Raw genomic sequence first — 11,589 nt, 5'->3', positions numbered from 1 at the left:
CCTCAGCTATTGAGGAGCCAAATTAATTCTTAAAAATATTACTTGACTTATCACACACACATTTTTAAATGTCGGTTCGATTTAGACTAGTTTACAATAATATAAAATCAAATTTCATCATATCACTATACACTGGTTCGTTTTCGGACCAATCAAATTTCTTATTCAAAATCAAATCAAACCGTTCAAAACGGTTCAAACCGGTCGGTTTGATCGGTTCGGTTCCTAGTAATGTGATTTTGGATCTTAAAAAAGAGAGAAAAAAAAAAAGAAATGTGAAAAGGTAAAAACTCAAAAATAAAAGTCAAGAGCGAATCTGCTTCGATCTCTCTCCTTCTCTCTTACTTTCATTTTTCTTTGGTGGTCGCATAATAATCCAGAGAGAGAAAGGAGAGGGAGAAAGAGCGCAAAAAGACCAATTTGACCTTCGTCCGCCCGCGGAGCTGCTGCTGCTGCTTTTTCTTCTTCGTCTTTCCTCGCGTCTGCTAGTTCTGCTGCTGTACGGTCGCCTCACCATGAACGAGAAGGCCAACGTCACCAAGGAGCTCAACGCCAAGCACAGAAAGGTCTCTTTTTTTTTTCCCGTTTTCTAATTTTGGAAATTACAATTTATGCACCGAGAAATTTTCATAATTTGGAATTTGCCCCCCAATCTTGTTCATTTCCGTGCAAATTGTTTCGGATCCTCGACTACGTATTGTGGAATTGGATTTCTGTTTTTGGGTGTAATTAACCCTTTTGTTTGGTTGCTGAGAATTGAGGGGAAAACGTTTGAGAATCTGTGCATGGTTGGAGTTTGATTGGATTTGATTAGATTTGTACATTTCAATTTGGATTCGTGGATATGAATTGCAATATTGAAGTGGTAGATTTGACTGGATTTGATGAGATTTGATCTATAGTTTTGGGTCATGATTCGATTTATCTGAATTTGTTTCGATTCACCAATACCTCTACTGTTTTCCTATGTGTATGAAATTTGGTCATAGGTTTAGATGATGAACTATCGAAATGGGCAATAATGGAAGTTTGGATTTGTGCTTTAACAGTTGTCTGTAATTATCCGTGTATGCTGTTATTAGTTAATATGTGAATTTTGAAGCTTGGAGAAATTATTCTTGAAGAAGATCCTTTCGAAGCATCTATTGTCAATTCTGTTTGTGTGTGATTTCCAGATCATTTTCTGCTTTGATTTCTTTTATAAAAATGAAAATCGAATTTGCCTTATTGACATTCCATGTATGCTGTTGCAGATCGTTTGCAACATTATGATTGTGATCCTACTGAGTGTTGAATCACCCAATGCTCTATTTGCGCGACTAGTCATTGGGCTCTCTTTAAATAGTTACACTTTCTTTTTATGATTATATTCAGTGGTTGCTTGTATTTATAATTTTCGCCTATTTGTTTTATCATGTGCAGATACTGGAAGGACTTCTTAAATTGCCAGAGAATAGGGAATGTGCTGACTGCAAAGCCAAGTACGTAAGCATTCAAAAGAGATGATTTGCATTTCATGATACTGGATAACCAAGCATAGAGAATGAAAAATGATTTAAGCCATAACAGCGTGCGTCTTAATCCATGCATAACAAGTGTCATAATAAGCTTTCTAAATTGGTGAACAGATAGTATCAATTTTAAATGATGAATTGTCTTCTTTACAGGGGTCCAAGATGGGCTAGTGTGAATTTAGGTATCTTTATATGCATGCAATGTTCCGGGATCCACAGAAGTCTTGGCGTACACATATCGAAGGTGATTTTCATCTTTTATGTGGCTCATGACAAGAATACTTGGTGAACTAATTGTTAGGGCGGTTTACATTTCTCTTGGTATGCCTCTTTGAATTTTTGTTGACAGCAATATAAGGTCCAGCAAATCATAATAACGGGTGAATCCACCTAACATTAGCTCTTGGTTTTTGAAAAATATCCTGAAAATTGATTTCATTAACTGCCCCTTGTTGGTGGCAAACGGCACCATTGTGTCTTTTCATGCCTTGCATTCTTATCTATATATTTACATGGACAGGCTCCAAAAAACCTTAAAAACCCATAAAATCTCCTTGGTTAACAAGATTTCTAATAAACAATAATTTAATATCATGAGGGTAGAACAGTAAACAACTAATTTTTAAATTAACAGAATTTGATATAAAATCCAAGAACAACCCATGTAGTACAGTTGTGATCTGAGTGTTACTGACTTTTTCTGCAGGTGCGGTCTGCTACTTTGGACACATGGCTTCCAGAGCAGGTTGCTTTTATTCAATGTAAGCTGGTCTTAGGACCTGGGCCTCTAGTTTGTTTCTCTGTTGATTGATTTCAATTTTCTTATGTTTAGAAAGATTGTTTGATTTTATACAGCAATGGGAAATGAGAAGTCAAATAGTTACTGGGAAGCAGAACTACCTCCAAACTATGACAGAGTTGGAATTGAGAATTTTATTCGTGCAAAGTGCGTGTCTGGCGGTATCCCTTAGAACTAGCATCTATTTGTCGAGATATAGTTGTTGTCTATCATCAGTTTTTATTATGATTTAGGTAAACTCTTTAAAACTGCTTCTGGCATTCTTTTCAGGTATGAAGATAAGAGATGGGTTCCTAGGGACGGACAACCAAAGCCACCTTCTAAAGTGTGGGAAGAAAGGACTAACTTACATTGGCCTCAATCTGGAGAAAAAAATGGGCATGGTTATGTTGGAAATTCTGAAAAGAAGGTTGAGGAAAGGAAGAACATTCTAGCGACTCATACAAAAGAAAGTGTTCCTGCTGCAAGAATTAGTCTTCCTGTTCCTCCGAAAGGTCCTGAACAGGTATTTAATTTGGTGTTTCCCTGCAAGCTTATGTTTTTTCTGTTTGTTTTCATGTTGTTGCACCTGATTGATTTCTTATCGTAGATTATTTGGGGTTCTTGTTGACAAACTCAGTGTTAATGATTTTTATGTCAGATCTACCAATTGTTTTGTATGATGAACTATATTGTTTAAGAAACAAGAAAATATATGATGGGCAGATATTCTCAGTAAGAGAGTTAATAAAGCAACAAACATGACAAAAGAAAGGGAAATAGTAAAATAAAAAATGGAAAGTTTTATTTAAGGGGTCTGCTACTATGTTACCATGTTTTCATGGAAATCATCTTCCTTTAAAAGAAAAGAGCATTGTTGAACGAACTTGCGTTTGATAATTGGTAGCAAGAATGGACAAAAACATGTGATATGTTGGAGATAACACATCATTCCGTTTCTGGCACGCAGAAAGCATGCAAAAATCAAGTATCAATGGTGTCATAGAAATATTGAAATGTCTTTGGCATTCGGTAACCCAGTGTGTGAATATTGGCGGGGCACTAAAGTGGTAATTAGAGCCTAGAGGTTCAAGTAGGTGTCATAGAGAGACGTTTCTCAGGGACTTGTTGAGTTATTTTTTAACCTTTGTTTCAGATCAGGTAGTAGGGAGAAGATTCATTTCTAGTATGAGGATTCCTCTTGCTGCGTCCCTTTCCCCTGATCATACTAGCTTCCCTTGTCTCATAATGCATTAATAGCTAGTTCGATGCTTCCTCTGCTTCATCTTTTGTGGTGGAACTTCAATTTCTTCGGGAATCTGAGAGATCAAGAAATTTTCCAGATTTGTACTCTTCTTTTCGATTGAGACCATATCCCTTTCCTCGGCAAGAATAGCCAGGATGGCCAGGCTCCTGGAGTTCAGTCACCTTTTTGTGTAGATCACTGTCCATGATTTTTATCCCTTGCTTACTATGGAAGGCTAAAGTACCTATATCAATAAGGCCTTAAGGTTGTTTTCCCTTCAACGGTGTCCCATGTGCAAAGGAGCACTTGACAGTATCAACCGCCTTTTCCTTCTTTGTGCTGTTTTGAGTGTCGGTGTCATCTAAATTCAGAAAATGTCATTTTCTTCATTTTAAACTTGGATTGTGAAGCTGCTATCTCTTTGGGTGACATGTTTTAGTACTGGTTTAGTACTGAGGTGCTTTTATAAAAAGTGGGTATCAAAAAAGGCTGAACTCAAAAAGGTGTTTGGTAAACACTTAAAAACAGCTTATTTTCACAGTTTTGGGTGAAAAAAAAAATTGAAAACGTGAAGCAGCAAAAATGAGCTTATTCTCACAGCACAGCAGAAGCAGTTTTTTTTCAAAGCACAGCAATACCAAACCAGCCCTTACATGGTCATTTTTAATTTGCTTGTTGCTTGGTTCCTTTTGGTTTGACCTTTTCTATTTAAAGTATGCGCTTTGTCTTTTTTTATTTCTTCTCTCAGTATGTTTCAAGTCCTGTAAAAAAAATTGCATACTTTGATTTTATTGGCCCATTTCCTTTTTTTTTTTTTGTACAGTTTCTTTCCCTAGTATTTGTTACCTCGTTTATTTTAGAAAGAGTAGTAGACCTAAAAGTTTTGATTCATGGTGTATCCAAATTTTGACAGGTTGTACATGTCTCAAGACCACAAGATGTTCAGAAAATAGAACCAGCTGTTGAGCCAGCTGAAGCAACAAAGCAAGCTGTTGATACTGCTCCTCCTGCCCCTCCAAAAGTTGATTATGCTACCGACCTTTTCAACATGCTTTCAGTGGATGGTCCAAGCGAGAATGGATCAGATGCAGCATCAGCTGAGGATAATGATTGGGCTGGTTTTCAGTGTATGTCTTTGCTCCACTCCCATCATTCTAAAACGTTTTCCTTTACTGGGATCATCCTATATAAGTTTGGTTCTGGGGATTAAGACATATGGTTGCCTTTATCTGCAGCTGCTGAAAAGGCATCGACAGCTGAGAAAACTGGTCCTTCAAAAGCAGCAGGGAACAATGTCAAATCTTCATCAGGAATTGAGGATCTATTTAAAGATGCACCTTCGTTAACACCTGTTTCAGAGAAACCCCAGAAAGACGTAAAAACTGACATTATGAGTCTTTTTGAGAAGGTATGTGCTGGATTATCATGGGGTAAATTACATAGTAGCCCCTCAGGTTTGAAGTCTATTACAACCTCATACAACAACTTTAAAACATTTCACTTTCATACCTCCAGTACCATTTTATTTCAAAATAACACCTTCGTTAGATTTTCCATCCATTAGTCTGTTAAATGCTGACGTGGCTGCCACATTTGTGCTGATGTGGCTGCCACGTGGCAAAAAAAAAAATTTTAATTTTTTTTTAAAAAAACCTAAATCTTCTAAATATTAAAATTAAAAAAATTAAAAAAAAACTAGAAAAACCCCCATATACTGAGCGCAAAACCTCTCCATCTCTTCCCTTCCTTTGTCCCTGCACGCCTCCTCCTTCATCTCCGCAAGGACGTCGTCCCAGTTCCTCCCAAACCCATCGTCTCTGCCACCCCAGAAGCCATCCACGTCTTCCGATACGATTGCGTCCACGATCCGACGGCTCACCTTTCTCCTCGCTTCCCTCACCGTGGGGTTCGAGTCCAGCTTCAGCAGCAGCCGCATCAGGGATTCGTTCATCCTCAGCTTCTCACGCTCGCTTGTCCTGACGGAATCAACAGTTTCTTGCCATTGGATCAGGCGCTGGAACTCGTCGGCCTCGGAGTGGACGGCTGCGATTGTTTTGAAGTGGGTGCGGATGAGGTGGGCCCGGTAGGCCGATTGAATTTTGATGGCTGCGGTGGATTGCGGTAAGTGAAGGGTGATGGGAATTGGGGCGTTCGAGGACTGGATGGGAATTTCGGTGGTGGCGGGAGGGGTTTGCAACTGTGAGAAGGTTTCATCATCTTTGGCTAAGCCCTGGTGAATTTGAGTGAGTGAAAAAGGGTGGGGGTGTGTAGAGAAGGAAAGAGGGTGGGTGGGGGTGTTCTGGGTTTTTGGTTTTGGGGTGGGGGACGCGGGTGGGGTGGGGGAGGGGTTATCATTTCTGGATTGCAGGGAAGAAGATGAAGATGAAGATGGGGGATATGGGTTTGGGGTTGCGGGGAGAATAGAGGATTTTGGGAGTTGCAGAAGGGTGGGGGGAAGGAAGGGAGACAAAGGAAGGGTTTTTCTAGTTTTTTTTTAATTTTAATATTTAGAAGATTTAGGTTTTTTTTTTAAAAAATTAAAAAATTATTTTTTTTGCCACGTGGCAGCCACATCAGCACAAATGTGGCAGCCACGTCAGCATTTAACAGACTAATGGATGGAAAATCTAACGGAGGTGTTATTTTGAAATAAAATGGTACTGGATGTATGAAAGTGAAATGTTTTAAAGTTGTTGTATGAGGTTGTAATAGACCACAAACCTGAGGGGCTACTATGTAATTTACCCATTATCATGTGAATCCGAATTATTGTTTGAAAAATATTTAAATGGTTTGATAAATTCTTTTTGTTAGTTGGACAAAAATCGTTCTGGCTTTGCCCCATAATCCATTATAAATTTTGTACAAGGCTGATTTATTTAATTTAAAATTAAGCCTTAAATTAAGTAAAATGATCTTTTAAAAAATTACTTTGGTTTTGACTGAATCGAATTATCGTTTTCTTGTTCCGTTGCATACCATGGTTTGTAAATGCATGTTATATTATTTAACAATTTGAATATCTGCAGTCGAACATGGTGTCACCCTTCTCTATGCATCAGCAGCAACTAGCAATGCTGGCTCAGCACCAGTCTCTTCTCATGGCTGCGGCTAAATCTGGTGCAGATCAAAAGTTTCCTGGTATTATTCAACAACCTGTGTCCAACGGAAGCAATTTACCTTCCCAAGGTTGGTCAAACGTTGGCTACCAATATCCTGGATTGGTGATGCCTGTAGATGGGCAGGCTGATCTACAGAAAGTTCCACAGGTATAGTCCACAATAAGGCTTCATTATGTAAAAGTATTTCGTTTATCAACGTTGAGGTGACATTCTCATTGTGTATATTTCCTTTTGAGTCAGAGTCAGACAAAGACCATGGGACAGGCACATCCATTGGGGACCTCTGTTCCATATTCAGCATCAAGGTATGTCATAAATCTCTGCCTGTCCTAGTTTTAGTTGGCACATTTGTGATGGGATTTTCTCGCTGTTATTTGGGTGTGTAAATGGTTAGCAAATGGAAAAAAATCCGAAGCAAATTGAGCTTCATGTTTCACAACCTTGATTGCTGCTGTTATTCAATAGGCCCCTCTTTGCAAGCACGGTTCTTAAAACATATGGGCTTAAATTAGTTTACCAATTAGACGAGCTTACACTGGAGAAATGGGGATGTAATGCATCAAATATTCATCATTTCGTGCTAATGCTACATTTAGTTTTGCTTCATTAGCATAATAACACACCTATTATCTGGTTCCCAAAGGTTTTCGGAGTTTCTAATTGGATTCTACACGGCTAATATTAATGAATGAAACATTTTACCCCTAGTATTTTCTTTTATCAATACTACTGCTTCTATGTTGCAGCTTTTACGGTATGGCCCAAGTTAACCCAGTTAATGGCGTGACAAACGATGGGGCGAACAAGACTCAATCACCATCTCCCGTATCATCTTCAACTTCTGCACAATCAGGAAAAGATTATGATTTCTCTTCTTTGACACAATTGATGTTCGCAAAACCGTGAAAAGTCTTTGGTCCCGGCCTTGTTATACCATACAAAAACAGTCGAATTACAGAAAGATATTACTTTCTTTTTTTTCCCATCGTCTGTTCCACCTGTACTGGGGTTTGTAAACTATTTTGTAGAGGGAGTACCGCTTTTTAGCTTTTCTCTGGGTGATCACTTCATGTGTATGATTAGGGCTATTTGAGCAATAAGATGGGTTTAGATTGATCAAAATTATTTTGTTCCCAGTTTAATTTGTGTTCTTTGGATGAATATTTTTTACTTAAGGGAACCTCAAGAACAATGCCTGTCGATGCATGGTGTTTGGAATCCCAGAATTCTTACAAATCGTTCCGTTTCTCGTGTTTATTTTCTTTCGTTTTGCGGTAACAAGAATGGGTAACATCCCAAACACCAGCAAGTTCTAGCCAAACTCACGGCAATTCCTTTTGAAGTCCACTGTTTTATGCTCAATAACATGGCCTATAAATCTCGAATAAGCACGCTAAATGCTCATGGTTTTGCTACAAGCAATGAAATCATGCAGAAATTGGGATAGGATGGTGGTTTGAAACCTCACCTACGTGAGAGAAACTTCAATACTTTGCATGATTAGGATAACTCTCACGTTGAGTCAAATTGTCGTGGGAGTTGAATGAGATTAATACAAGAGAGATCCAATGCTTTTATGAGAGAATCATGATAGGGTGGTAGTTTGAAGCCTTCCCTATGCTAAGGAGAGACTTCAATAAGGCTGCTTGATTAGGACAACTTTTACACTGGTCAAAATAGCTTGGGGTTGAATGAGATTAAAAATTTTAAATACAAGAGAGAACCAGTGCTTTTGTGAGAGTGATATCACCGATCACGTGATCAAGTTGCCCTACTAAAGTGTTTCTCTTAGAGCCACAATAATGTCAAAGACTTTTAAGGGAATCTCAACTTCATCTACCAAACTCCAAATGTAAAGATAACCTAACCTTTGTAATAAAAAGTAAGAAAAGGAAAGGCCAATTTCAAGCATTGAGTAGTATTATGAAGTCACGGAATACAATAATTCATGAACAATTTGTCACCCAACATTTTCAATTCTTTTTTTAATTCTTATTCTTATGAAGATGTTCAAGGTCATGCCGGGTGAACATTGATGAAATAAAGTTCAAACGACCATGACTATCATAGCACCACTCTTTTTCCAAAGTACTTTACTAGACTTCTTGAAAAAAAAAAAAAATCCTCATTTGTGATAGTATCTCTCTCACCACATGACATAGAATGAAATACTAATATGAGGACAATTTTTATTTTTTGGTGGAATATAAGGACGACAACTCCGCCGTGTAAGTTTATCTTACATTGCCAGTCCCAAGCCCGGATAAAGGAGGAGGGGGAGGGCGTTAGGTAGTCGACAGCCGGCACTCCATGATCACGTCGAATCCTTATGAAAATGAATCCAGAACGAAATCGCGCTAAAGCTAGGGCGTCACCCGTAAGTGGCGCGCTGTGTGGCCCGAGCACAGTGATAAGTGAGTAAGGGTCGCTGTATCTCCATCGGCACCCGGATGCAGTGTTAAATGAGCAAGGGGGCTATAGAAACTTCTTTTCGAACGACTCCACTCAAAGTTGTTTGGGAGCATATGCTCCTATCAACTTTACACGGGACACACAAAAGAAGTAATTTGATCCTATTAGACGGGGAAGGGTGAAGAAGCTAGGACAGAAGGGTAGAGTTCAAGAGAGCAAAATGCGTTTAGGAACGTGGAATATAGGAACCTTGACGGGAAAATCTATGGAAGTAGTAGAAGTTATGGTGAGGAGAAGGATAAATATTATGTGCCTACAAGAAACTAAGTGGGTTGGTCGTAAGGCAAAGGATCTAGAAAACTCAGGGTTTAAACTATGGTATTCGGGCACAAATAGAACGAGAAACGGTGTTGGCGTCATCGTGGACAAGACCTTGACACAAGATGTTGTAGATGTCAAAACGGTAGGAGATAGAATCATGGCAATCAAGATTGTAATAGGACAAGAACTTATCAATGTGATTAGTGCGTACGCACCTCAAGTAGGGTTGGATACGAGTTCGAAGGAGAAATTTTGGGAAGACCTTGGAGACTTGGTGCAAGGAATTGCTCAGACGGAGAAGTTATTTATAGGAGGAGATTTAAATGGACACGTGGGCAGGGAGACAGGCAACTATGGAGGTTTTCATGGTGGCCATGGTTTTGGGGAGAGAAACGAGGATGGGGAAGCTATCTTGGATTTTGCAATGGCATATGATCTCTTCTTAGCCAACACCTTCTTTAAGAAGAGAGAAGAACATGTGATAACCTACAAGAGTGGGTCGTCAAAAACACAAATAGATTTTCTTCTAATGAGGAAAGGGGATCGTATAACTTGTAAGGATTGCAAAGTTATACCAGGAGAGAGCGTGGCTAATCAACATCGCTTGTTGGTGATGGATGTACATATCAAAAGAGTGAGAAAAAAAGAATAAGACTTGGAAGTGCCCAAGGACTAGATGGTGGAATCTAAAAGAAGAAAAACAAGCCATTTTCAAAGAGAAAGTAATCACCCAGTGTGTGTGGGATAGAGAGGGGGAAGCTAACCAAATGTGGGATTCCATGGCTAGTTGTATCCGAAAAGTAGCAAAAGAGGTAATAGGAGAGTCCAAGGGCTTTGCCCCACACCAAAAGGAATTTTGGTGGTGGAATGAGGAGGTACAAACAAAGGTGAAGGCTAAGAAGGAATGTTGTAAAGCCTTATACAAGGATAGGATCGATGAAAATGGTGAAAGGTATAGAAAAGCGAAGCAAGAGGCGAAGAAAGCTGTGAGAGAAGCTAAGTTAGCGGCTTATGACGATATGTATAAGTGACTAGATACCAAAGAAGGAGAGTTGGATATCTATAAACTAGCTAGAGCAAGGGAAAAGAAGACAAGGGACCTAAACCAAGTGAGGTGCATCAAGGATGAGGATGGAAAGGTTCTTGCTACAGAGAACGCGGTTAAAGACAGATGGAAAGGTTATTTTCATAATCTTTTCAATGAAGGACATGAAAGGAGTGCTTCTTTAGGGGAGTTGAGTAACTCAGAAGAGTGTAGAAACTACTCTTTTTATAGTAGAATTCGGAAGGAAGAAGTGGTTGTAGCTTTGAAGAAGATGAAGCATAGAAAAGCAGTAGGCCCAGACGATATACCAATCGAAGTGTGGAAAGTTTTGGGAGAGACAGGTATAACATGGCTCACTGACCTTTTCAATAGGATTTTGAAAACGAAGAAGATGCCAAATGAGTGGCGAATGAGCACTTTGGTGCCTATCTACAAGAATAAGGGCGATGTACAAAATTGCATGAACTATAGGGGTATTAAGCTAATGAGTCATACAATGAAGCTTTGGGAGAGAGTCATTGAGCATAGATTGAGGCAAGAGACACGGGTTTCGGACAACCAATTCGGGTTCATGCCAGGGCGCTCAACCATGGAGGTAATCTATCTATTACGAAGATTGATGGAAAGATATAGAGATGGGAAAAAGGATTTACACATGGTCTTTATAGATTTGGAAAAAGCGTATGATAGGGTCCCAAGAGACATTCTTTAGAGGATTTTAGAGAAGAAAGGAGTACGAGTAACATATATCCAAGCTATACAGGATATGTATGAAGGAGCAAAGACTGTCGTAAGAACTCATGAAGGACAAACCGAAAGCTTTCCCATAACTGTAGGATTACATCAAGGCTCATCCTTAAGTCCTTACCTTTTTGCGTTGGTAATGGATGAGTTAACAGGACATATTCAATATGATATTCCTTGGTGTATGCTTTTCGCAGACGATATAGTGTTGATAGATGAAACTCAGGAAGGGGTAAATGCAAAGCTTAACCTTTGGAGAGAAGTGCTGGAATCTAAAGGTCTTCGCCTAAGCCGATCAAAGACAGAATATATGGAGTACAAGTTCAGTGCAAATGGAGGCCAAAACGAGTTAGGGGTGAGGATCGGAGATCAATAAATACCAAAGAGCGACCATTTTCGTTACCTAG

The 11,589-nt window shown here is 39.2% G+C and overlaps 2 protein-coding genes across 2 annotated transcripts; one reads left to right on the top strand and one right to left on the bottom strand.

The window, feature by feature from the left end:
* The first annotated feature begins 277 nt into the window (after positions 1-277).
* Positions 278-7,782, top strand: LOC103448617 (ADP-ribosylation factor GTPase-activating protein AGD5-like). The gene is made up of 11 exons (XM_029088995.2): positions 278-566; positions 1,423-1,481; positions 1,668-1,758; positions 2,221-2,275; positions 2,370-2,460; positions 2,584-2,818; positions 4,452-4,665; positions 4,774-4,946; positions 6,568-6,807; positions 6,901-6,965; positions 7,407-7,782. The coding sequence occupies exons 1-11, from the start codon at positions 516-518 to the stop codon at positions 7,564-7,566; spliced, it is 1,434 nt and encodes a 477-aa protein (XP_028944828.1). The 5' UTR covers positions 278-515; the 3' UTR covers positions 7,567-7,782.
* LOC139189240 (BAG family molecular chaperone regulator 5, mitochondrial-like) lies at positions 5,132-6,383 on the bottom strand. The gene is made up of 2 exons (XM_070807791.1): positions 6,379-6,383; positions 5,132-5,895 (listed from the first exon to the last, which is right to left on the bottom strand). The coding sequence occupies exons 1-2, from the start codon at positions 6,381-6,383 to the stop codon at positions 5,223-5,225; spliced, it is 678 nt and encodes a 225-aa protein (XP_070663892.1). The 3' UTR covers positions 5,132-5,222.
* Positions 7,783-11,589: the final 3,807 nt, after the last annotated feature.

Source organism: Malus domestica, chromosome 11 (assembly GCF_042453785.1).
Source record: "Malus domestica chromosome 11, GDT2T_hap1".
NCBI classification, from domain to species: Eukaryota; Viridiplantae; Streptophyta; class Magnoliopsida; order Rosales; family Rosaceae; genus Malus; species Malus domestica.
The sequence above is the reverse complement of the archived record's forward strand: the minus strand, read 5'-3'. Positions and strand labels throughout refer to the sequence as shown.

Bases quoted from the DNA above. Each gene is read 5' to 3' on its own strand.
- LOC103448617 (XM_029088995.2), top strand. From the start codon at position 516: ATGAACGAGAAGGCCAACGTCACCAAGGAGCTCAACGCCAAGCACAGA. The intron at 567-1,422 runs GTCTCTTTTTTT...TATCATGTGCAG, and splicing joins TCAACGCCAAGCACAGAAAG to ATACTGGAAGGACTTCTTAA. The intron at 2,276-2,369 runs GTAAGCTGGTCT...GATTTTATACAG, and splicing joins GCAGGTTGCTTTTATTCAAT to CAATGGGAAATGAGAAGTCA.